The sequence below is a fragment of the Osmia bicornis genome, chromosome 9 (assembly GCF_907164935.1).
Source record: "Osmia bicornis bicornis chromosome 9, iOsmBic2.1, whole genome shotgun sequence".
NCBI classification, from domain to species: Eukaryota; Metazoa; Arthropoda; class Insecta; order Hymenoptera; family Megachilidae; genus Osmia; species Osmia bicornis.
In genome coordinates, this window is record NC_060224.1 from 4,373,125 (window position 1) to 4,396,930 (window position 23,806).

At 34.3% G+C, this 23,806-nt stretch overlaps 1 protein-coding gene across 9 annotated transcripts in view; it reads right to left on the bottom strand.

The window, feature by feature from the left end:
- Window positions 1-23,806, bottom strand: part of LOC114883121 — a 122,368-nt gene that overhangs the window by 55,818 nt on the left and 42,744 nt on the right. For 8 of the 9 annotated variants that reach the window (XR_006829659.1, XR_006829662.1, XR_006829661.1 and 5 more), the window contains exons 2-5: window positions 18,293-18,355; window positions 13,242-13,596; window positions 11,377-11,479; window positions 8,309-8,481 (exon numbers count right to left, since the gene is read on the bottom strand). Coding sequence is in view for 4 of the 9 variants with exons in the window: in XM_046287017.1 (XP_046142973.1) it covers window positions 8,309-8,481; window positions 11,377-11,446 (243 nt within the window). In the remaining 5 variants the exon portion in view is untranslated. The remainder of the gene's footprint in view (window positions 1-8,308; window positions 8,482-11,376; window positions 11,480-13,241; window positions 13,597-18,292; window positions 18,356-23,806) is intronic. The other variant, XM_046287016.1, reaches the window with a different exon arrangement.

Below are 23,806 nucleotides of genomic sequence, written 5' to 3' on the forward strand. Positions count from 1 at the left end.
CATTTTCGTATTATTCCATTGGGATTTCTTAAAAATTTTCCAAATGCCAATTTATATTTAAACCTTTTTTTTTAATTTTATGTTCATATTTGCTGTAAAATAATATCACTGTGAATATCGGTGACTTTTTTAAACTTTAATTCTGCACTACCGATTTGCTCAGCTGTCTACTTAAGCAAGCACTGTTTGAGCTGGAAGCACAGCTCCAGCCTCGAATTATTCGGATCGTAAATAATCAGTTGGCACCAAGTGATGCTTACTATCTAAGCTTCACATTTCATGTCATGCTCCGGTTACATTTAAAATATTTTCATCTCACGTTCTGTCGCGGTTCGACGAAACGCGGGACGTTTATATAAAATGCTGGAGATTAATAAAACATTTGTTAATATTCCTACAATGTCTGACAACTAATTTATATTAGTATATATGGATATCGTCAAAAATAAGAACCTGAGAAATCCTGCTTCAACATTAGAATTTATGAACAGTGTAATTAAGATATTTAATTACACTGAATTAGAAAATTACTAGATATTGCAATTGATTGCAAATGAAAAACATAATTAATTTCATCAAAATCTATAACGATTTGCGAACAAAATATCTGGAAACGTTTCGTGAAATACATGGAAACGACGTTGACTTAAGGGTTCTATCTACTGTCACAGTTACTACACGTCTCGCTTTAAAAATTCTTTCAGAGTTCCTTTTCAGACGTTTCCATTTCACTTCGTCGCCGTTACCATGTACTTTTCTCGTCGAATCCGACTGAATAATGCAACCATTACAGGGTATTCTTTTCCCTGATACGCTGCGCACTCCGTGAGCTCTCTAAACATCCACAAACGAGCAGTATTCATAACAGTTGATTCCATCTTCGTGCAAAGACAGACGCTTGCTAGCAAATGACAAGTGCGCGAGCGTCAACCAAGGGATTACCCTTCTGCTTCTTTTTTTTTCTTCTTAACAAAAAAGCAGACACTCGTGCTCAGTAAGTTAAAGCAGAAAATCTAAAAGGTTGTAAATGAAGGGGTCGAAACGCGATCTCGAGATCGTGGGTGGCTGGCAGTAAGTAGAGGGGGTAGGGGCAAACGGGGAGGGGTGGATCAAGGGGTGCTCTAGACTCGATAATGAAATGGATGCCCTCGGGTACAAGCGAGCGAAGCAGCGCGTAGTGTGAAACCCATTCGCAAATTAACCTTACTTATTCATTAACGCTAACGACCAGCATTGCCTTCAACCATCTACCACTTCCCACTCTTCACCTATCCATCACTTTTCTCTTCCTTGGGGGAAGAACTCGGCAGACAGGAAATCTACCGCTCATTAATTTTTTACCGTGTCATCTACGTTTGACATTTTTACCAGCAGCGGTTTGCGTGGATCTGATGTTAGCATTATTCAAAGGTATATCAGCCTCCCAGTGCTATTGTTTTCTCGAGATAAATTACCGAGTTGAAGTAATCTTGAGGTCTGTCTAGGACGCGAATGAATCTTACAATGTGTGCTTAAAAGATTGATTTCATATTTAAGTAAGGGATTTATTGAAAGTAAGAAAAGGATTATTTTCATCTCAAATACAAATTTCTAATTTTTTAAATATATAATATTAAATTGATTCAATATTTTAGTTATTCTATAATTTAAGAATAATGTTGTATTTTTAATGAAACTTATTCGAAGAATTCTGTCGTAGAATTCGCGTGGCTGGACTATCGTAATCATTTGTATTCTTTGCAAAGCGTCCACCGAATAGCAAAGAGTTAAAGAAAAATGGTCATCCATTGAACTGGATGATGAGAATACGTGACAAGGAAAACATTCCACGAATTCAAGAAAGGCTAGTTAGAAACGACAGGTTTCTTTTATATAAAATTATAATTAAATTATAGAAGACCTACATATTTAAAATATTAATGATAATTTAAAACAGCTATCAGACGAATATCGCAACGATAGACGATGATCCAATTTAAAAGTTTGATATCTTTTAATTCAATTAAAGCGAGCGCCACGATACAGAACGTATCCTTTCATCGAATTAACGGATTACTCGAGCGGTAAGAACAATTTCATAGAGAAGAATTCCAGTTCTTTCTGAATTTCAATAAGACATCTTGGGAACGAGCAAAGGGACGAAGAAGTGTGACTAATCGACCTGCTTAAGGAAATGGACGTCGTTCTATAATCTGAAAGGTGGAAAGGAAAAAATCTTAAACAATTATCGCGAAACCCAAGTGCAGAGGAAATCCTGTAACGATAACTCCAACAGAAAGGGTGGGCAGAGGGTGGGCGAGGTGAGGGGCAAGGTTTAGACGGTTGGAACGAGCAGAAAAATTGCTTTAAACGGAAAAAATGTGGCAAGAGACCGCAGACTTGGGCTCAACGTCATTCTACTCCTTTTCACGAACTTTTCTGTCCCTCTTTCTGTTTCTCCCTGTCCCCCTTTCGTGTCCTCTTTCCTTCCTCCCTACTACACTCATTTCTCATTGCAAGGGTAAGTCGGCGAGGGAAATACGCTTCCCGTCTCTGTTGGTAATTTTTCAACCCTCTCTTTGAGTCACCTCATCCCTTCAAACAACCGGCTCTCGTGTCTACCACCCTGTCTCTCTGCCCCCCACTCTTACATCTTCTAAGCAGTATTTCGTGGCCTCCGACACCGATCCTTGTCTCTCGCGCGTATAATTTCTCAAGCACCCGCGCAGCTGCTTTTCCCTGTAGCTGCTTATACATACCAAGCCCAACGCCGTGTAACGAGCGTCACATCAGATAGTCGACCCATTATTCGATGTACCGATCACCTTTGTTTATCGAGCTAAAGTGTTTAACGTGTCTATTGGTGGGCGAACGTGATTACAAAAGCGGTTCACCCAGACGGTTTGCTACAACGTTCCTTGATTAGAGCTAGATTGACTAGTATTCGATGTACAACCAAGATAGAATGGCTCGGTTGTGCTCTTGCGAGAACCGTAGGATTGGTTCCGAGGAGAGATTAGAAAATGCTTCCGTGCACGGAACCGTGTACCTCCGGTTACCTTCTCGTCTTGCCCCTTTGTTCACAGAATAGTTTATTCGTGACAACGCATTAGATGCAATAGCTTGGGCTCATTCAATTAGTTCGCATCGAGTAAACGTATTTTGTACTATTATCCCTTTTTTTAATCCTCGAACAGCGTGACTCAAACTTACAAGAAATACACAAGGATATCAATCTAAAGTTAAATGTATCATTTTTAAACGAAAGAGTTTCCTATATTGAAAGAATTTTCAAAGGAAAATTTAGAAAATTCAAATAATGTAAAATACAAAATTAGATTAAAATTAGGGCTCTTTCCATGGTCCGCTGTCCGAGGATTAATTTGAGCTTATGGAGAATGCAGTTCAATTTTAAAGTACCAAAAATTGATTTTTTAAATATATAGCTATCGCTGTTTTATGCCTTTATCTTTCATATTCAGGTGAGTTTTATACAGTCGTAATATGTTCAGTATCGTTAACGACTGATGGCGTTGCTTTCTGGATGGCTTTTTATTGATCAATTAGGACAATTTACATAATGTTTGTAGAATGATCGATAATAATGCAATGGTACCTAAATATTGGCATAGCCTTAATTGCATAATTGGTGATACAACTGTGGTGTTGATATTCAAGGAAACAACAATAGAGAGTAAAATTGAAAATCTAAACAAATAATCTTATGATCATTTTGAAATAGAAATATTTCTTTAAATTAAATTATATTAATACTTCAAAATATTTCAAGGTTGATATTGAATCATTTAAATGAATTTAATTACTATTCCGAGTAGATCAAATTACACTGTTGAAAAATTTATCTCCTTCGTAATTGATTGATATGTGTTCTTACGAAGAGGAAGTTAGGTCTCAGAAGTGGTTTATGTAAATTTGAAGCTAGGGAGTAATGGGTTGAGATATGCAGATGCGATGACGTAGGAGGGTAGGAAAGTTTCTAGAACGCGCGAAAATGCCCAAGTGTTCTTGTTGTCATAAACACAAGTAGTGTACGTGATGTTGTGTCATGTAGAAAATGATAATGAAACGTTATTATCAGGAATTAAAATAGTAACATCCTTTACAAAGTGATTAAACAATGTTTCTTAATTGTTTCTCGTTCCTATTATCTACACGATGATTATTACTAGAATCAAAAATAACTGCTATGAGAATAAATATTTTTTAATATTATTATATGAAATCTATAAAATTTAATTATTAAAAGCTATATTATTTTGTTTTTAAATCACTTTCAATATCTGTTTTGTTTCTAAATCACTAATGTAAAATCAAGATCAGTTTACTGCATAAGGCAATCATTTTTAATCACTTTGTGACGTAATATTTTTATAATATTTTCCATCCTATTATAAACAATAAGTAGTTGTAACGAGAAAAGGACATTTTCAAATCTACCTTTATAAGATCTGATCCTAACCCTTCCGGCACGGAGCCTTTAAGGCACTGAACGCTCTGTGTCTGCACTATTACTGAGTCATACTACTTGGTCCAACTCCGCCAAGTAGTATTAGGCGCTGTCGTCAGACTGTCTTACCGCGTTAAGTGGAAGCTACCGATCAATCACGCGACGCGCCTGTAATCTTCTAATTCTAACATAATAAAATCAATCTAAATATTTATTTAAAAATATCACTGCGTTTTTTATATACAACATACATATGCATGTGCATCTGTAGGGCATATAAACATTTTACTGGAGACCATACAGTATTTTATATTTTTAAAACTATCATATGAGAAACTTTTTACTACTTTTGTTATTATTTAAAATTAATTCCAGAGGAATTAAGATCTACTTTGGCTACTATATGATATGCCTTCCACCTTATTTGACTATAATTGTATCCCATCTATTATACGTAACACCTAAGCTCACTTTCTAATGAATATCTAACAGAATCATCAAATAAAATTGCAAGACAGGTAAAGAATAGTCATTCAACAGTAACTCGACGTTTATACACATTGAATAAGATTCAGAAGGGAGGACCAGTGGGTCCCACATGTATTGTCCGAAAACAATATTGCATAGCAAAAACGAAGGACCTTTTTATGGAAAACAGTAACTGAGGATGAAAAATGGGTTTATTATGATAATCCTGAAGGGAAAAGGGCGCAGATAAATCCCGGAAAACCATTTACATCGACATTGAAACGTTACATTCACGGAAATGAAGCTCTTTTGTGTGTATGGTAGAATAAAAAGGAACTATTCTTTTACGAAACTGAAAGAAGCAATTATCATACAGAAATATTGCAATAAATTATATTATTTAATGAAATGAATTACGTGAAGACACCAGTTACTGACACCACAAAATTAATACAAATAATTTAATAACTGAAAAAGTTTTAAGCTGCATTAATATTCTATTAATATTGCAAGCTATCAAGTAGATAATTTAAATTACAAGATAAAATAAACTTGATCTGAATAATTGCAATTATAACGTGGTATGTTATGCACGCTTGTTTTCATTGCGAATTCAATTTTCAATAAAAGTCTAAACCTCTAAACTTGTAGAACATCTGAAAACATGCTCAACAAAATTGAACAAGTGTACAACGAATACATTTTCGATTTATATCAAAATCGTTACTACTTCACGACTTCCACTCGATTAATGGCCACTGTCGCGAAAATGGTTTTTGAAGTCGGCAAGCTGCCGTACAGTGACAAAGGCGAGGGAAACGAAAAATCATCGGATGAAATAAATTTCTCCGCGAAACGGGAATTACCGTAAATTGGAGGAACAAGGGGGAAATTCGCGAATTCCGAAGTTACGAGCACAGTGATACTGAAACGGTTAATGCGGTTCTGCTGATTGCTTCGCTCAATTCATGAGTTACCTGCTCCCACGGATACATTTGATGTTGTACGTATTGACAGTGTAACGATTGTTGAACATGGAACCAAAACAAACGTCGGCAAATTATTTCGACCGGGTCGCGGACCGTTTACACGATACCATGGTTAATACGATGCGCTGAAAAATTTCTAACGAACAGCCGACATCCATGGAACGAGCAAAGGATCGACGCAAAATCCTGTCGCTTCTATGTTTAGTGGGACAATTGGGTCAATTTCAACACGTGGTATAAATACAGTTATCCAATTTTAACATTCATTGAAATTGAATATCAATTGAATAAGGTTTACAACCTTATTTTTACTGATACCGTCTGTATACTGGATCGTTTGAGTCCATGACTAATTTTTTTACTATTCTTGGCATTTAAAAATCTACAAAATTTCTGTGATACTTATTGAAGTCTCCACTTTAAGATATAGTCGTTGATCGAGTTAAATGTTTAAAGCATTAATTGAAAAAAATAAATATTTGGAAGGAAGATCGGAGAAACGTAAAATAAAATTAGCCTCGAACATAAACGACCGAGTGTGCCTGCAGAGGTTTTTAATCTTTAGTCCAGTTTACTAAAAATTGGGGTATCTGATAAAGTACAATGAAAGCAATTATGAAATTTCATAAAAGCATCACAATTGTTGGAGAATTCTGCTGATATTTCGTCCTCCATTTACATATTGCAAGCACCGTATTTATTTAAAAGGAAATATTGCTTACAAGAGTTGCAGTGCAAAGAATGAAACAAGTGGTCAAATATTCTTTTGTTGGACGTAAGCGTAGCATTCACTCAGAGTATTGAATAAAACAGCAAGTGCTCTTTGAAAAGTAAAGCGGCGGGAAAAGAAGCCGTTGAAATTGTAAAACTCTATTCACACATGACAGATTTCAGCCTTAAACTGTCTTGTTTATTTAACCGCAATTGTATCAGTCTTGTAAAATGCGATTTAAACTTTTCATTCAGAATAATATAATAAGCGGTGTAAAAATGAAGGTGAAATATCAGCACCGATTGCTTCATAAGAAATCATAAATTACTTTATATTTAACAATAATTTAAATTGGTGTGCACATTCATGTGTGAAAATGATTATGATAACTCATAATCATAACAGCAGTTCATTACCAAAATGAAGTACATTTTGCATATTAATTTAAACAGCTGACATAATTAACAAATCTTTAAATAAAACGTTTAGTCGGACTTCTGCGTAATAGTTAAATAATTATGTCTATAATTATAAAAATTACTACTGTTCCTAGATTTTTTTATAATGATTTGAGTTATCACAAAGCAGTTGTCACAAAACTGTATAATAAGAAATAAAAAAAATAAAATAATTATGAAAATTGTAACACAATTTCACTCTTATGAAATTTCTTCAATTTGTTCATAAATCATTTTAAATGTAATTCAATTGTTTAAATCAAAAATAATAATAACGATTAGAGTTAAATAAAGTTCAATTTGAAATTAATCAGTGTATTAATTAATGTCTTTAACACCCTCTGTAGGCAAACATCAGTATCTAACAGAACTATACGCAACGAGTGTATGGGTCAAAGGGGTAAAACTGTCGCGTACGCGTTGGCTACGGGACGATTCAAAGGATCTAATTCCGTGTCTAAAAGTAGACACAAATACAATTGCAACCTCGACCATTCAGAAATTTCGAGCATCACAAGCGTGGATGAATCCTTGCTTTGTATCCTTGGAGGGATCGATTGTCGACGTACCAACGAGAAATCGTCGTGGCGAATGTTGCGGTCTGACGATGCACACAAGCTGGTATGTGCAGGACACCGTAGTGCCGGACCCAGTGCGAACAAGGCTCGAACCAATAACTTGCACAACGCTTTGAACAGTCTCTTGGTTTGCGGCTTCGTGACTAAATAGTAATATCGGGAATAACGCGATGCTACTGTTCTCTACCGTGTTTGTAACATTGAAAAGGACGTGTGTATGGAAACATTGTCATTAGACGTTTATATCAACACAATAGCGGATTGTACTAACGATGAAATCGATCAGTTATCAATTAAACGGAGAATATGGTAAGACGTACGCACATTATAGTATAATATTAACGTAAGTTATGGCTCGAGGTCACAACAGAGTGATTTAATTGTGATCCTTTATTGTGATCTAACCTAACCTAACCTAACTTAACGAATTACCGAAATTCGAATATTTTATCGAATCGATAAAAATGTTGTACAAACCGTAATTACTAGGCTTATTCAGTCACTAATTAATAAAATGTGTGATTACTATGTGCGTACGGCTTCGGAAGTTGTCCCGAGAATATAGACGTAGCGCAACGTTCGTCTAATAATTATTGTTTATCAACATTATGAATATTAAAAGTTAAGAATAAAATGAGAAATATGTAGGCACTAACCTTTCTTGAATTTCGGGGTAGCTGGCCCTCGTCGTGGGTCTCACCTGCTGCACTCTCCCACCTTTCCACTTCAGCGGTCACGAGGAGACTGACGATGGAGGGGGAAGGTCCCGTGCGCATAGGCCTGTAGCCCCCATCACTTGCGCGCGCACGTTGACGCGGAAACCTTTGAACTGATATATGTTATCATTTATATTTCCTGATTATATACTAAATTTTATGAAATTCAATAGCTAAAAATTATATTATTTTGTTTTCCAAATTAAGATTGAGAATTCTTATCTCCCCTGTAACGCTATATTCCCCCAAAACAGCCTCTTTTATGTGATACTGTACATATGTGAATGTTGTCTAAAAATTCTTTCTAGTAAACTTTGTTTTATTTCGAGTTGAGTTGGAGATCTACGAGTGGAAGTTTGCAGATTTTCAGCCACGCTTTCGGCTACATGGTTAATGTTTCAGTTGACCTGGTATTCCATGACCTACCTCTTCATCTCTTATTTCCAACTGTCCTAGACTCTTCAAATTTGGCAACGAACTTGCGAATGTCGGGGCAGATGGCAAGCTTTTTTAAAATAAAGGATGTAGAAAATTCTTTTCTTCTTGAAGGCTGTACTCCAATTCCTTTCAAAGTAAATCCTCAGAATTTTCATGCATTTTTATGCATTGAATTATAATATAATCTGCTGAAAAAAATTAAAACAATACATACGTATATTACCAGTAAAAACAAAAGTTTATAAATTCTTCAAATAAATAATTAATTTTCGCATAATGATACCGAAGGAAATAATAATTATTACCACTATGAATAACATAATTTTCCTGTAGCTGGTTAAGCAGTTGTATTATATTCAAAATGTTAATTATATTTGAATCAGATTAATTAACAGAATTAAATTTGTTTTAATAATATCTGTAGTTTCAACGATATAAATAAAATTAATTTTCATTTAAAAATGTAAAGCAAGCTTCAACTCTAAAGAATCACAAATTATAAAAACACGTGGTTAATGTACTGTACGGTTTTCGATTAAAGTATACAATATTCGTTTAAACAAATGTTCGCTAAAATCATTATTTACGAAGTAACTGAAGTGTTTTCAATTGCGTAGCTCGTTCCGTACCGCATGTACGTTTGTGTTCATTGTACGTACACATAAAACGTTTCAAAGCTGTGCCCAAAGTTAAATATTTCTAGCCGCAGGGCTTGCATTTAATCTTGGTCGCTGCTATCAGAACATTTATATATCAGTGGCGATGTTTTATACAAGAAATCAATACACTAGTAATTTATACGTTTCTCATTTATAAAACAAAAAGAAAGTAATAACAATTTCAAATACCTTTTTATTTTTTAGCAACAATTTCTTAATGCAAGTTATCTGAATCATGAATATAAATATATTCTAAATTAGTAATAATATAGAAATAATTTTGCAATAAGCCACGTTATTTCTAAAATAAAATATGTGAAAATATGTGACCTTCTGTAAATATGGCGAAAAGAGAAATACTGACAAAAAGGTAAAAAATCAAAAAAGAATCATTAATTAAATATGCATCATTAATAATCATTTGTTAATTTCAATGCATTCTATAAATGTAAAAATGTAGCAGATACCTTGTTCCGATTTAAAAGTTAATACTTTTAACTTTTAAGAAAAAGTTTCTTCATTATAAACTTATATTCTGCTCTTTATTGATTCAGAAAGTAAAATACACCTTCCAGAAGCTAAAACTAAAATCTTACAGACTTTGTAAAGATTTAAAAGAAATAACTTCCGTGCGTTCCCTTTATTTCTTTTTGTTACTGATAACATTTTATTTGACTCTAGTGATGTAACTGCCCATTATTAATCCATGCCATTAATTTACATTAAAAAAAAAATACTTTCTTATATTATATTTTGCCAATAATGAAAGAAAAAATAAATTTTCACAAATTATAAAATCAATAAAGTGACTGAACTTCGGAATTTTAATAAAAACGATGTAAAAATCATATTTTGTTCTGGAATTTGAAATATGAACATTCAACCTTCTGTATGTTTTATGTAATTTAATCACTGTTCATGCAGCATGACATTTAATCAAGAGCATATAATTATTTCACGTAAATAAATGTTAGCCTCGTGTGAACGAATGCATGAGCCATTGAAAGTACTGAAGTAGTCTAACAACATGTGAGCTTAAAATGCAGAAGACCAATTACGGTTGTGTCTGTGTAATCGTAGGCAATTTGGAGTCAAACTACGACAATTACAGGGGAAAGTAGTGTTTCAGAAATTAGGTTGTGTTTATGTGCACACGTTACACATGAGGGTGAGAAACAGTTGAAGAGGGTAAGATTTAATGAGAGCACCTATTTAATTGAAAATTGTTCAAATTTGATCTTGTTTCTAAAATTGCAATAGTTCAATGGAACTAATTTTGTAGAATTAAAATAAATAATTTAGGAATTCAATTATTTAACATTTTAATGGCCAGTATTGCACAGAAGAGAAAAATGATAATTCTCAAAATTTTGATTTTGTAGATGACCAAAAACCGTAGATGAGATGAATCGTAGATCTCGACAACGTAGATCTACCCCGTTAAAACAGTTTCAAGAACCTACGGCAGATTTCGAAAAGTCGTCCCGAACTTAATACGTTAAATATGATATTGTCCCTATTGAATCTAACGGCAATAATTATGAGTATTGGTCATCGAAAGATACGAAACGATTCGCAGAATTCAGACAACCCGGACGAAATGACGGTGATCGTTTGAAATTAAAACAATGCAATTCCGTCGGCCACAAACAGCTATAATTAGGCGAGCGTTATTCGCGGCGTGACATTGTACACGTTCACCACTCAATTATTCCCGCGGTGAACAACAATGTTCCACGACGTTGTGTTCGGAATGATAATTGGATATCGATCTTATCGCAATGAAATATAATTCGCGCTCGAATTCCAGCTTTAGGATTTGTATGCCCTTCGGCTGCTGGAAGATCCATTGATTCGGATCCGATGGAAGAAAAGGGTGTAATTGTTAATTTAGGTAACTTTAATTCATACCTTCGAAATGATGAATAATGATGGATGTTACGATCCCTATGTTTCGTCCTGATGTTGAAATAACCATCATTACTCGTCAATTGTTAAACCACCAAAACAATACCTATAAATTGAACAAGACTACAATTTAGTAATTCATTATTTATTACAGTTATCTTTATTAAAATAATTTAATATCGTATAATATTGTACAGAGAACAATGGCTCCACATTTTGTTTATGTATCAAACATCATAATATTTTTATTATAAGTGAAACTTTTGGTATCACAAAATAATAATCAAATAATAAAGATCAGTTTCCTGATAATTTAGTCTCAAAAGCATATTGATCAAAATGACTCTTTATTCAATTAATGAGTCTTTCACCTTGTATCTAAACCACACTCATAATGTTTGTTTAACAGTGTACTCCTCAAATTCGCACTTTGAAAATTATTATTTGCACGGTAAACATTTATAACATAACACGGTATATTTTGTATATTTGCATTTGAATAGAACCTCATTTCTCCTGTTGGTTGTTCCTGGAAGTTGGATGATATTTTGTAGGTAGTATAGATAGCTATATAAATCGTTCAACTTTCAGGATAGAAACATTTAAAAATGGACGAGTAAACATCGTTGATGGACTGTGCGGTGGAAGCTCTTCCGAAGTTTCAATACAATTCAACCGTTCAGCTGGGAAATTCTCCCTTATCCGGTGCAAAATCCAGATTTCGCGTCGATCACGTTTTTACTCCTCTAAAATCTACCTTTCAGTACGCGAGTTTCAGGACTACGTTGAATTAAACAGACACTACAAATGTACTGTAAAAGGGAGCTAAAATAAATATTTCGCATTTCTGTTCGAACCAAGAGTCATTGTCACCAATATATTTCAACAATGAATTATCAAGAATTATTCTGAGCTTAATTATGATATAATTTTTACTCATAATTTCGCATAATATTTGTTTGCATTTCAAATAATTATTTGTAAGAAAATAAAATTTTATGATCCGACAACAGATTTGTTGTATAAATATTATAACAAGATTTATTAAATACCGAATGATTAAAATTTAATTTCAATCAATTGATTGTTTCACAAATGATAAGCATGTATCTGATTACGTATTGAAAGACGTTAATACAAATCGTAGATTGAAAAGACTGCTACTGCCGCGTGCATCGAGAATAACGAAACTTCGTTACCGCGAGACAATACTGTCACCCATGCCAGACTAAATTCTGTTCCAACACCAGGCTGAAAGCTGTATGGCGAACAACCGTTATCGCGGCAAATTGCACATTGGTTCTATCACGCTATGAAATTCTGCAATAACGAGGATGACCGCTATCCGTTACGACGTTCACACCTACCTTGTTCTATCAACAAACGGTGCGGTTTGCTCAGACGTAAGACCGGCATACATATTTCTCGATCCAATAATTCGATATTTCTAATTTCGTAATCAACACGGTTGGTATTGGTATGAAATGTTTACAATCGGAATTACGCGGTTAACGATAAACGTTACATTAATTTCCTACGAATTCATGTTCGTATTTCATGTTAACATTCTAATGGTTGTATATTTCACAGGATTTGTTGATAAGTAGAAATAAAAATATCTTATCTAGTGGCAATCTTATTATTTATATTTCTTGATTATATACTGAGTTTAATTGCTAAAAATTATATTATTTTGTTTCCAAATCACTTTTGATATTAATATTGTCAAAATTAAGATCTTGAGAATTTGTTCTATTTTTCAAACACGAATGGCAAAATGTTAAATGATTATTGAAACGACTGAAAACCATTTTTGGTAGTTTGAACAATGAATATATAGTCGGTATGTTCGATAAAAGTATACTTACAAGACAGCTGCTTTCGTAGGTAACGACTTTCTTCAGCTCAGTGAATAAACCGCGCTAAATCACACCGCTGTTTTCTCTTTTTTCTTCGCCGTTCTAAACGACGAGATATTCACAAAAAGAGGCAAGCAGGGACGGAGGAGCGAGCGGTATAGATCCTCAGCACAGACAGCCACGCCATTAGATACGCCCATCTCAATCACCGGCACACGGACGCTCGTAAATTCTTCTTTAGTAATAGCGAGAAAGGTGAAAATATAGAAGGGTCGAACTGACTGAGCAGCACGTACCGAAAATGCATCGACGTTCCTTATAATTTGCATCCTTTGATTCTCACCTTTCTCCACCCACTTGTATACTGAAAAACGTACACATTTCTAATAATAACTATGTTTTATATTTCTACTAATAATAATCATAAGATTTTAAAAATTATTCAATTTTTTAAGTTGTATCTATTATAAAATAAAGTTAAGAAAATAAAAAAATGAAATTTACATTACTGTTATTCAATGGTTCTCTGCAATGATATGGAGAAATGTGAAAGTTCCAAAAAAATTTGAAATAATAATAGTTCTTGGTTCCGATTACAAAAAGAAATCAATACGAAACGTGATTTCAGCATATGCAAGACTTAATTCAGCTGATATAAATGTATTATCTCTCTTCTATTCTGCGCTTCTCATTCGGACGACGATTTTCCATAGGAACGTTTAAAAAAAAAAAAAAAAAATTATCTGCCCCTTAACTTCGATCCGTGTCGAGCGTGTTGTTAACAAGCGAAATGAAACAGAAGGCTTAAAAACGCGCAGGTGCTCCATTTTCTATCCGGACCGCAGCAGGCCGTGGCCCATCGTCTACCTCGACGCGTTTAATAGATCGCACGCCGACTCGTGAATTCCATCCTGTCATCCCGACAACCGTGTTTCACGTTGCTCCCGTGTACATACACCGCGTATAATTCCGCTTGGATATGTAGGAGCGTATGTGCTTGTTTTCCCAACGGGACGGTACACCAATGAAATGTCCTCTCGCGGAGATTTCATTCCTGTTCCAGCTTTAGCCTCTACCTACCCGACGGTGTAGAGGCCGGAGTCGCGCATCCCATCGGATCCTCTGTCATCGCTTTCTCTGTTACCCGTGCGTTGCCGAGGATGAAAGGAAATGCCGCCGAAAAATTTCCCGAAACAATGGCAGATGTTAATGACGTGGCGGTCCTGCCTCGTTTCCTGTGAACGCTTTCTGTAACGGGTCACGGCCTACACTAAGGGCACCGACAAAATTTGCGCCCCTGTTCGCTGGGGTAGATGAATACCCCCATTTATTCGGTGTTTACAGAGGACGGAATAACATCCGGGGTGATCTGTCATATTGCACCGTATTGTTTCGAGAAAAATGGTGTTACCGTGGATCCTAGCTTGGGATAAGATTAATTTCTTTTTTTTTTCATTTAGGTCAGAAAATTATTAATATATCAGGGTTATGGGTTCAGGCAAATTGTTATCATTATCTATAATTTCAAGTATCTAATACGAGTATTTAAAATTTCGTTTGATTCTGTTACTGTATTTTGCAGTCACTGTGTATGACAGTGGTATAACTTTGTAAATTTTTTACAGTGGAAGAAACATGCAATTGCATACATTTCAAAGGCCGGTTCCAGCAAACACGATCGGTAGGTTAATTTTGTACCGTCGTGGAAATAGAAACAAGGTATGAAATAATTAGGAAAGTTCGCTTGATTCCACGTGTAACTGACAGCATTTAGAAATAAAATATGCGGCTGTACGTCTTGGAGAAGTGTACACGCCGATTTCGTTGTAGAATCCGGGCTACCTTGGAAATAGAAGTGGCAGTTAAAAGGGATGAAAGTTGTTTGTGGGGATGGGGGATGTAGTGGTAGGCAGTGATCGAGCGGTTGCGACTTAATGAAACTCTTAAGTGCTGACTATTAATATGGCTTTCAAGCTACTAAGACTCGTTTCATCTTCCACTGTTCCTTCCTTTCTCTTTCTATTCTTCGCGTGAATTTCTTACACGGATGGGAAGAAAATGGGCGCAAAATGTGCACGAGGCAACCGGTTGAGAATGGTAGCGCAAAGGGGAGGGAGTGGAAGGAAATAGGACGCGGCTAATGGAATTCTCCGATATTCGCGCTATTATCAGGTATGCATACGATTTACATAGAGGAAACTGCTTCAAAACGACACATCGCTTCATGGACGAATTGCACGTCCCTGAGACTGAAGAAAATTTGCACCTCGCGGAGGGTTTCAGCCATCGGGGAATTTGCTCCGTGACAAACTTGAATTCGAGATTATTGCATTGTCGGAGAATTACGCATACAAGATTTTAGACATTGCATTTCATACTTTATCATTTCAATACTCATGAAACTAACAAACCGTGAAACTATCAAAATGATTAAATCATTGAGATCATTAAAGGGTGGTTTAATAATAATTCTTAATCTATTATAAAAAATTTCCAACAAAATTATTTATTTTCTTTTATATGTACCTTTGATATTAATACTGAAAGATTCGTCTTGTTAACCAGCTAAAAATAAGAGACACGTACTTTTTTGTACCGGCTGAGACGCGACTTTAAGGGATGAAACCGCTCCTCAAAGTTTCGACGTGCGACTACTATCTTGAAAACCAGAGGAGATACGTGAAAACTTTTAATGGACGAATTTCATGGTTTTTTATCCACAATAATATGATGTTAACAGATTGGCCAAAATACAATTTGTTTTCGAGATAGTAGTTTCAGGTCGAAACTTTGAGAAGTGGTTTCATGCTATACAGTTACATCTCAGCTGATATAAAAAAATACTTATCTCTTATTTTTATCTGACTAACAAATGTACGAAGTTTCATTAAAATCGTACAGGGACACTTTCTATGTAATTTCATGGTAGTAAAGAAAAGGCATTAAACGTATTCATTGTTACGTATCTTTTGGGTTTGAAATACAAAACATGCAGAAAGTATGTCATATTCTACAGACAATGTTCAAACTATTTCCACATTTTATTTCTTCTTAAATAAAAAATGATACTTTTTTCACGTGGAATTTCAGTCTGAACAATGAACAACTCAGTGACCCAGAGGAATATTATGACCTTGATATAACCCTAAATATTGATACCGAACACACCAACTTTTACGAGATTGTTCATTTTGTCGTAAACACGTAAATTGTTAATAACACGTCCCCGAATGCCAATCTATCGGACCAATAACGATACCGCGATCACTTTATGTTGCACGACAATCGGTTTATACCAGGCATAAAATTGCGCTCCATATTTTATGAGAAATTCGTAAAGTCATTTACACAATATTAACGTACGTGAACCATACGGTTAATAATAAACCAGAATATAAATTTCTTGTTGTATGTTATTTTGAGCTTTGTTTATCAAATGATTGCTGTCACAGTTGGTAATGTCTCTTATTTAAAAAAAATTTTCAAAAAACACAAAGAATTGGAAAGTAACATAGATCAATATAAATAAGAAGAAAAGTGAGGAAAATCTCAGCGAAAACTAGGAGAAAGGTGAAATTTGTCTATGAACTGTCGCTGCATAAGCAAACTTTTCGCAACTCTAACATTTCCATTATCCTATGTTGTTTTCGGCATAATGATGGCAAAAGAGGGACGGAAAGTGCTTTGAATTTACATTTGAAAACGTCGAATAAACAGAAAGTCTCCAAGTTCGAAGAATCAGCACGATTTTCAAAGTTCCTTTTGAAACAATGGAAAGAATGAAGTGACTCAATTCTCTTGAAGCATTCCTGTTATATTTCGTTATAATGATATATTGTTTACACAATATATAAACATATCGATATAAATGTTATTTTAATTAAATAACATTTATTATATGAAATTTCAAATTCGTTGTTTATTCAATCATTAAAAAGTGGGGAGTTCTTATGAAAATAAAAATGAACTTAAATATATTTTTGAAATATTATAAATAAATTTAAGGAATTGACAAGTTACAATCTTTGGATTAAAGTACAGTTAGAAATCTAAAATCTCATGAAATTAGTGTCGAAAACTAACAACCCTTAGTTCAAAAAGTTATTAAATCAACGTATACGTTGTTGGGGTGACGTCTAAGGGTGAATAGGTAAAATAATAATGAAAGTTTTAATGGCTACGGTACTTCGACTTCTAAGCACTTCTACTATAAAGCAAAAATTGTAGAAATTGCAGCTTATTTAGCGGTAACAATCTTTAATGAAGGCTATTACTCCACCCCTATAGTTTATGAAATGATGGGGATAATAATTGGCTAGGAAGCAAAAAATTTTTCCGATAAACGAGAAGATCAAAGGATAAAGGTTGCTAGGAGAAGATACAAAGGAGCTTTAAAGAATATAAGGATGGTTTACAATCAGTGTTGAACATTATCTAAATAAGTATTTAAACAAAACAATTTATACAAAGTAGAAACAATTATTTATTATTTCAATGAATCTAAATAGATTATTCGAAGTAATAAATATAATTTTAATTATTAAGCTAAAAACCAATATTTATAAAGTTCTAATTTTGTCATTTAAAAAATAAATATCTTTGTTTTGTCAAATACTGTCATCTTGTCATTTTTATGAACTTTAATACGGGCTATAACCACGTTTATAGAGAGGAAGTAATCTCTTCATCAAAAGCGAAAAAATATTCTATGAAAGCCTGGAATATAGTAACCAAAACAGAGCTATGATTAAAAGTCCGGACAAACAGATAGGCTTCTTAAATTCGACAAAATATATAATATTATCTTTGATCGTATGTGTAATTAAATGCGATAAAGAGACAGTAGTAATTAGCATCGTAAATTAGATAAGACTAAATTAGATTAGACTGGTCACCAGAAATTGAAAGAAATTCCCAGTGGACCAGCAGGAATTTGAGGCCTAATTAATTAAAATTAGGGCCCGTATTCTCCAAAAAAAACCCTTATGTCGCTATTCTTCCCATAAAAATTTAAATCCCACTCGGGCTTAATTTTTAATTATAATTTCAAAATGACTTACCGCAAGTGTTCATCTCCACAGTGGCAGCAATCAACGTGTTAATGACGTCATTAATTTGTTTACCTATAAAACAATAATAATAGTAATTATTAACAGTAATCTGTTTTAGAGAGGAGATAAAGTGTAAAATGGCAGAGTTGTTAAAAATCCGTTAGCTTTCGAAACACGGTATCATAAAATCGTTTGGTCCGAGCTGCGACGAAATTAAGTGAATACGGCCGAGTGAATGGCGCGCGATTCGCGATGCAGTTTAGTGGGAAATTACGTTAACACCGCCGCATCTGGCTCATTTTGCGGGGATGCGTTTTGGGAGCGGGTGCATGCTTGCGTATCGGGTATTCGCGTTCGCCCAGAGAGAAACGCCAAATATGTCGATCGTTTAGTCGCGCGCGCAACCTACGTCTCTTCCTTTATTTCTTTTTCATCTATCCACCGCGTACCCGCTCGTTTTTCGATTCGGTGCCGAGACAATGAAGTCCTTATCGCCAGTGGCAATCGCTTCGAAAGCCAATGCTCCTGCACCCATGTATTTCGTCCCCCGGTGCTTTTTCCCCATTTTTCAATACGTCCTTTTTATTCGGTTTCAACCGCTCCTTTCTGCGCTTTCACCGCGAATCCCAACGCCTGTGACCGCAAAGCGTTGTCACCAACAGCGAAAGTGCTATCAACCGATTTTTCCGGTAACCGATCCGGTCCACGCCGTGGTTAAGACCATCCGACGCCTTTTTCCATCGAACGTTATTCATCGAATATTTATCGCGACTTGTCCGTTTGCAGAACATCCATGGAAAACAAAAAAAAAAAAATGAAGCTCGATAATTTACAGGTCTATGCTTCTTGTTCGGCATAAATCAGAACCCTTCTGATCGTGTGTAATACCAATTTTGTCAAAGTTTTTCCAACACGGTTTTTTTTCACAGGGAGAAGAGTAGGAAATAGTTTGAATAGTGAATAAAATTATTATTTAATATTCGATGAAATAAACATACACCTTGGAAAAAAATATAGAAAACTTAGGATTGTAATAAAAATTGAAATGATGCATAAGGGTCAATATTTCTGATACGTGTAGAAAATCAAAGAACTCGATGCACACAGAAGGGAAAAGACTTCAAAAGGAAGAAAGTCGATGGTGAATCCGAAACAAATGTAACATATGAGGATATCGTCACCAGACACCAAAGAAGAAGAAACCAAGGAAAAAGTATAAAACAAATATATTCCACAAGAGAAGATATGGATGACCTAGTTCCTTTAAATTCTTTAGATGAAGAATGTGACACAGAGCTTCTGTTTGAACAAAGAAAGAAAGAAGTTTATGCAGTTATTGACAGAACGAAATAAAAAGAAGATTGTTCAAGTCCCTCTGTACCCCACAGGCTATTAAAAGGACACGTTGTGTTCGTACACAAGGAGAGGTGTTTTCAAGAATAACATTGGAAGTAAACGCAAGACTTAAATATTCTGTAAGTCGTGAAAAGGCGAATTAAAAAGATACAATTGGTGATATTAACCCTTATAAAATTATTAAGGAAAGAGGATTGTACCTGCTCCCAGAATTGTTTTAAATATTTTTTTATTCTATTCTTTATAATTGAGGCTCTTTTCACGAATCACCCTCTGAGGGTTAAAACCCTTAAAATTCTATTAAAAGTCAAACCACATATTTGCATGTGTTTTTGCTTATAATATAAAAATATATCTTATTTTTGGGAATTAATGGACTCAGGTTAATTAAAAACAGATGAAGCTTAAAAAAAAAACAATGAACCATGTAATAAAAATTTTTACCAAGAATGCACCGATATGTAATAATACGAAAGATTAAACACAATCGCCTACCATTTTGCAGCGTAAGGTTATCCGAGAAAAAAATGAGGATAAAAGGTAGGTTAGTCGCGCATTAAACGATTGCATATTCAGCGTAGAACCGTACCGGCAATTACGACGAGCAAGTCGATCCCTTCATCGATGATAGGCCTTTCTTGATCACGAGAGGTGAGATTGCACCTGCACGTGTATGAGGCCACTCTTGCATACCCGATTAATGCAACGCCTATTAAGGATGTGATTAGATATTAGCGGGTAACGCACGTAATTTGGCTTTCATTTACGGTATATCAGGGATACCAGCACGAAGAAATTCAGAAACGCCAAGTTTCCACGGTATTTTAAGAATTAATTGAGGAAACGATCGTATAGATGGAATTAATAGGAATCGTAATCAATCTCAGGTCAAAGGGAAACGTGGAAAATAATTCATTTATACGAAATTCCATTAAATTAATTTGCCTGAGAAGTTACTTCCTTTAATGAGTTTTCAGATTGTATTGATTTTAATTTTAAGTTATAACTTTGAACCTCGCAAAAATAATTAATCTCTCATAAGGTGAAATCCTTTTATTATTTTTGAAATAAAAATTGAATAAATATACCATCCATAAATATACTTGTTGCGGTACTTTTTAATATCTTCTCTGGCAATTTCTCCAGACTTTAGGACAGTCCGAAAAGAGCAAAGGTAGTGGAAAGAAATACCAAGTTTCCCGTCTGAATATTGTATGGCGGAAGGATGCAGGTTGCTCGCCGGAACCCGTATCAAAATTCTTTTCGAAATGAATTCCTGGGCCAAGGAGGTGTCAGAGTGGTCCTTCAGAAATCGATTTCTTCGGAAGGTTTCGAGAGGACGAAGGCGACCAAGAACAAGGACAACGATGGGGGAAGGTAATAAGGTGGCTGTTTGTCGTTCGAAATGTCAAATAAGCGTAGCAGAGTTACCCGTTTAGAGCATTCTGATCTTTTCCCAATGTTCCGCCTCACTTTACTGCTGTCACATTCCAAACAGCCATTCTTTCTTTTTCTTCATTCGCCTCTCAAGAGATGTTTAGAATAATAAAATCGGCCGGCATCGACGTATGCTAACGGCAACTTAGCTGTCTAACATTCTTTCGTTACATTTATAGGGGGCAAGGAAAATGGAATAGAAACCTCGTATGTATGTAGTATAGAGCACAATAGCCTTTCCTAGAGAAACAGGAATTCTCAAAACCTTAATTTTGGCGATTAAAAATAACATAATTTTTAATCATTATATATTAGAAAATTTAGTGTTGGTTAGAGTATAAATTAAACGTAAAATTTATGTTTCTAAACTTTTCAATTTTTAATATTTTTAAATGTGAAAAGTATTATATTGAAATTTTTACCTTAATTATTTTTATTTTTAATAATTAGAATTCAAAAGTGTCCATTTATTAATTTTTTTATTAATATCATGGGCACTTGAACGATTGCAAAAATGTATCGAACGTAAACGACGTTATCAGTATTAAATTGATTAAGCCGATCGAGAAATCTATTAGCTTCTAGCATCGTCGACCGCATACAGTATTCCGGCTGGTCCTCTGTAATCAGTAATCATCATTGAATTCGATTTGGTTCATTGATCGAGCGGAAGACCGATGATTGGCCGATTTAGGGGCTAATTAATTAATGACCGTTTCTCCGTAGCTTCGTTGCTTCTGCATCTTCCTCTCTTCTATTGCACAGCTATACTCGGTCAAGTGCACGTCGAATACGAATAATAGTTTGATCACCACTCCATCGCATTTCTGCTTCTCTACGGAATTTCTACGTTTCACTGGCGGTCGTCGTTGATTTTCCTCTGTTCCGAGAGACTTGTTGCGAATTACTGGAGAAATTTGAACGTTTCCAAATTGTTTTGGGTTCGTCAGATGAGGTAGCCGCGAACAATTTCACCATGTTAATGAAAAAATTAAAAAAGATTAAAGTTTTTTAAAAATTTAACTTTTGAAAATCTCTCCCGGTGACTATACTTAATTTATCTATGTACAAGATAATTAGAAATCAGAAATCAGAAATCATTTTTTAAAATGCTACTTACAATAACAATTTTAATTTTTAAATTACAAATCTTTTATGGTGATGAATTTAAAAATATTGGTAGAATTTTGCACTGTGAGGTATTGTATGAGATTATTTGATGTTATCTAAAGAATCTAAAAAAGTTATCAGACATTTATCTAAATTGGCAAGCTAATAAGTTTCGATTATAATGATGTTAAGGAACCGCAAGATAGGTTAGTCAGGATTCGCTTCTTTCGCTCTTTCCAAAGTTTTTCTATCTACCGTTGTGTCGTTGCTTTCATTTTACGGAAGCTCGCAATTAGGTCAACGAGTCTATTAAAACTTAAGCAGCTTTGTTAAATGAATTGCGCTGCTGTTTCAGTCCATCGCGAAAGGTAAATTACTATTGAACAGCTATTTAACTAGTATAGTTAACATTAGTTCTTTCAATGATTGACTTTACGATACTCATGTTTTTGTAAATTAACTGGTATATTTAACATTAGTTCATCGAATTGCTAGCTTTACAAAATTTATGTTTTTGTAAATTAACTTCAGTAAATTAACCACGATGGAAGTAGACAAGGCAAACGCAACTAATTCACTTTTAGTTTGTCGAATAATTCATTTTTCGTTTTTGTAGTCACAGAAACAAAAACTTCCAAACAATATTTTTAATGAATTTGTTATTTTTGACATTAAATTCAAAACGAGCATACCTCAAAACCCTCGACTAAGTATTTATGCTCAATTCTATAATAATTTTGCAATTTTTTTATTTTTTTAATTGAGTGGACTAAATTTGTAATATCAAAAATATTGATTTCTCTTGTTTCAATGATTTATACCTAAATAATTGAATCATCTTCCAATATAGACAGTAGATAATAATACAGATTTGTTCAGGCGAATAGTTCTAAAAAAATGGTACATACAAATAGTAAAATTTATCTACGGTGTTTCACACACTACGTGTTACAAATGTTTGTTTTATTGCGAACATATTTCAATATTGACTACCCGTTAGATTCGATTTCCTTCGGGATAATACAATTGTACATGACGTAGAGCACACGTAGTACATATGTATGTACTATACTCCGTCAACATGTTATATCATTACATAGTTTACGAGCATGAAGATGAGCATTGGGGTGTTATTGTTTTCAATGTAAACCGCAAACAATTGATTGGTATTAACGCAAATATGACGCTAACGATAAGTATCAAGCTAATCAATTCCATATACTTTGTAAATATTGTTGATGAATGGCCATTGTGTTAGCGTAGTGGCACTGCATTCATCTACTGAAATTCTCAATTACCTAATAGTCAATAATGTTACATGTATGAAATGAAATATTTCTTTGTTATTGTAAAATTATTTTAACATCTCCTGATACTATTTATGTCTAAAGTTGCAATATAAACTACTCCATTACTATAAAAATTTCATTGCATAATTTAAAATTTCTATTAAGCCTTGACCTAATTTTAATTTAATTTAATAATTCATATTATTTGCATTTTCCAAGTTTTACACTTTTCTTTTAAAAATTATATCTGCATATGTTTTATAAGTTTGAGTCTTGATTGACCCAGGCTCTGTTGTTCGACAGTTAATAATTATTGATTCCAATTAAACGT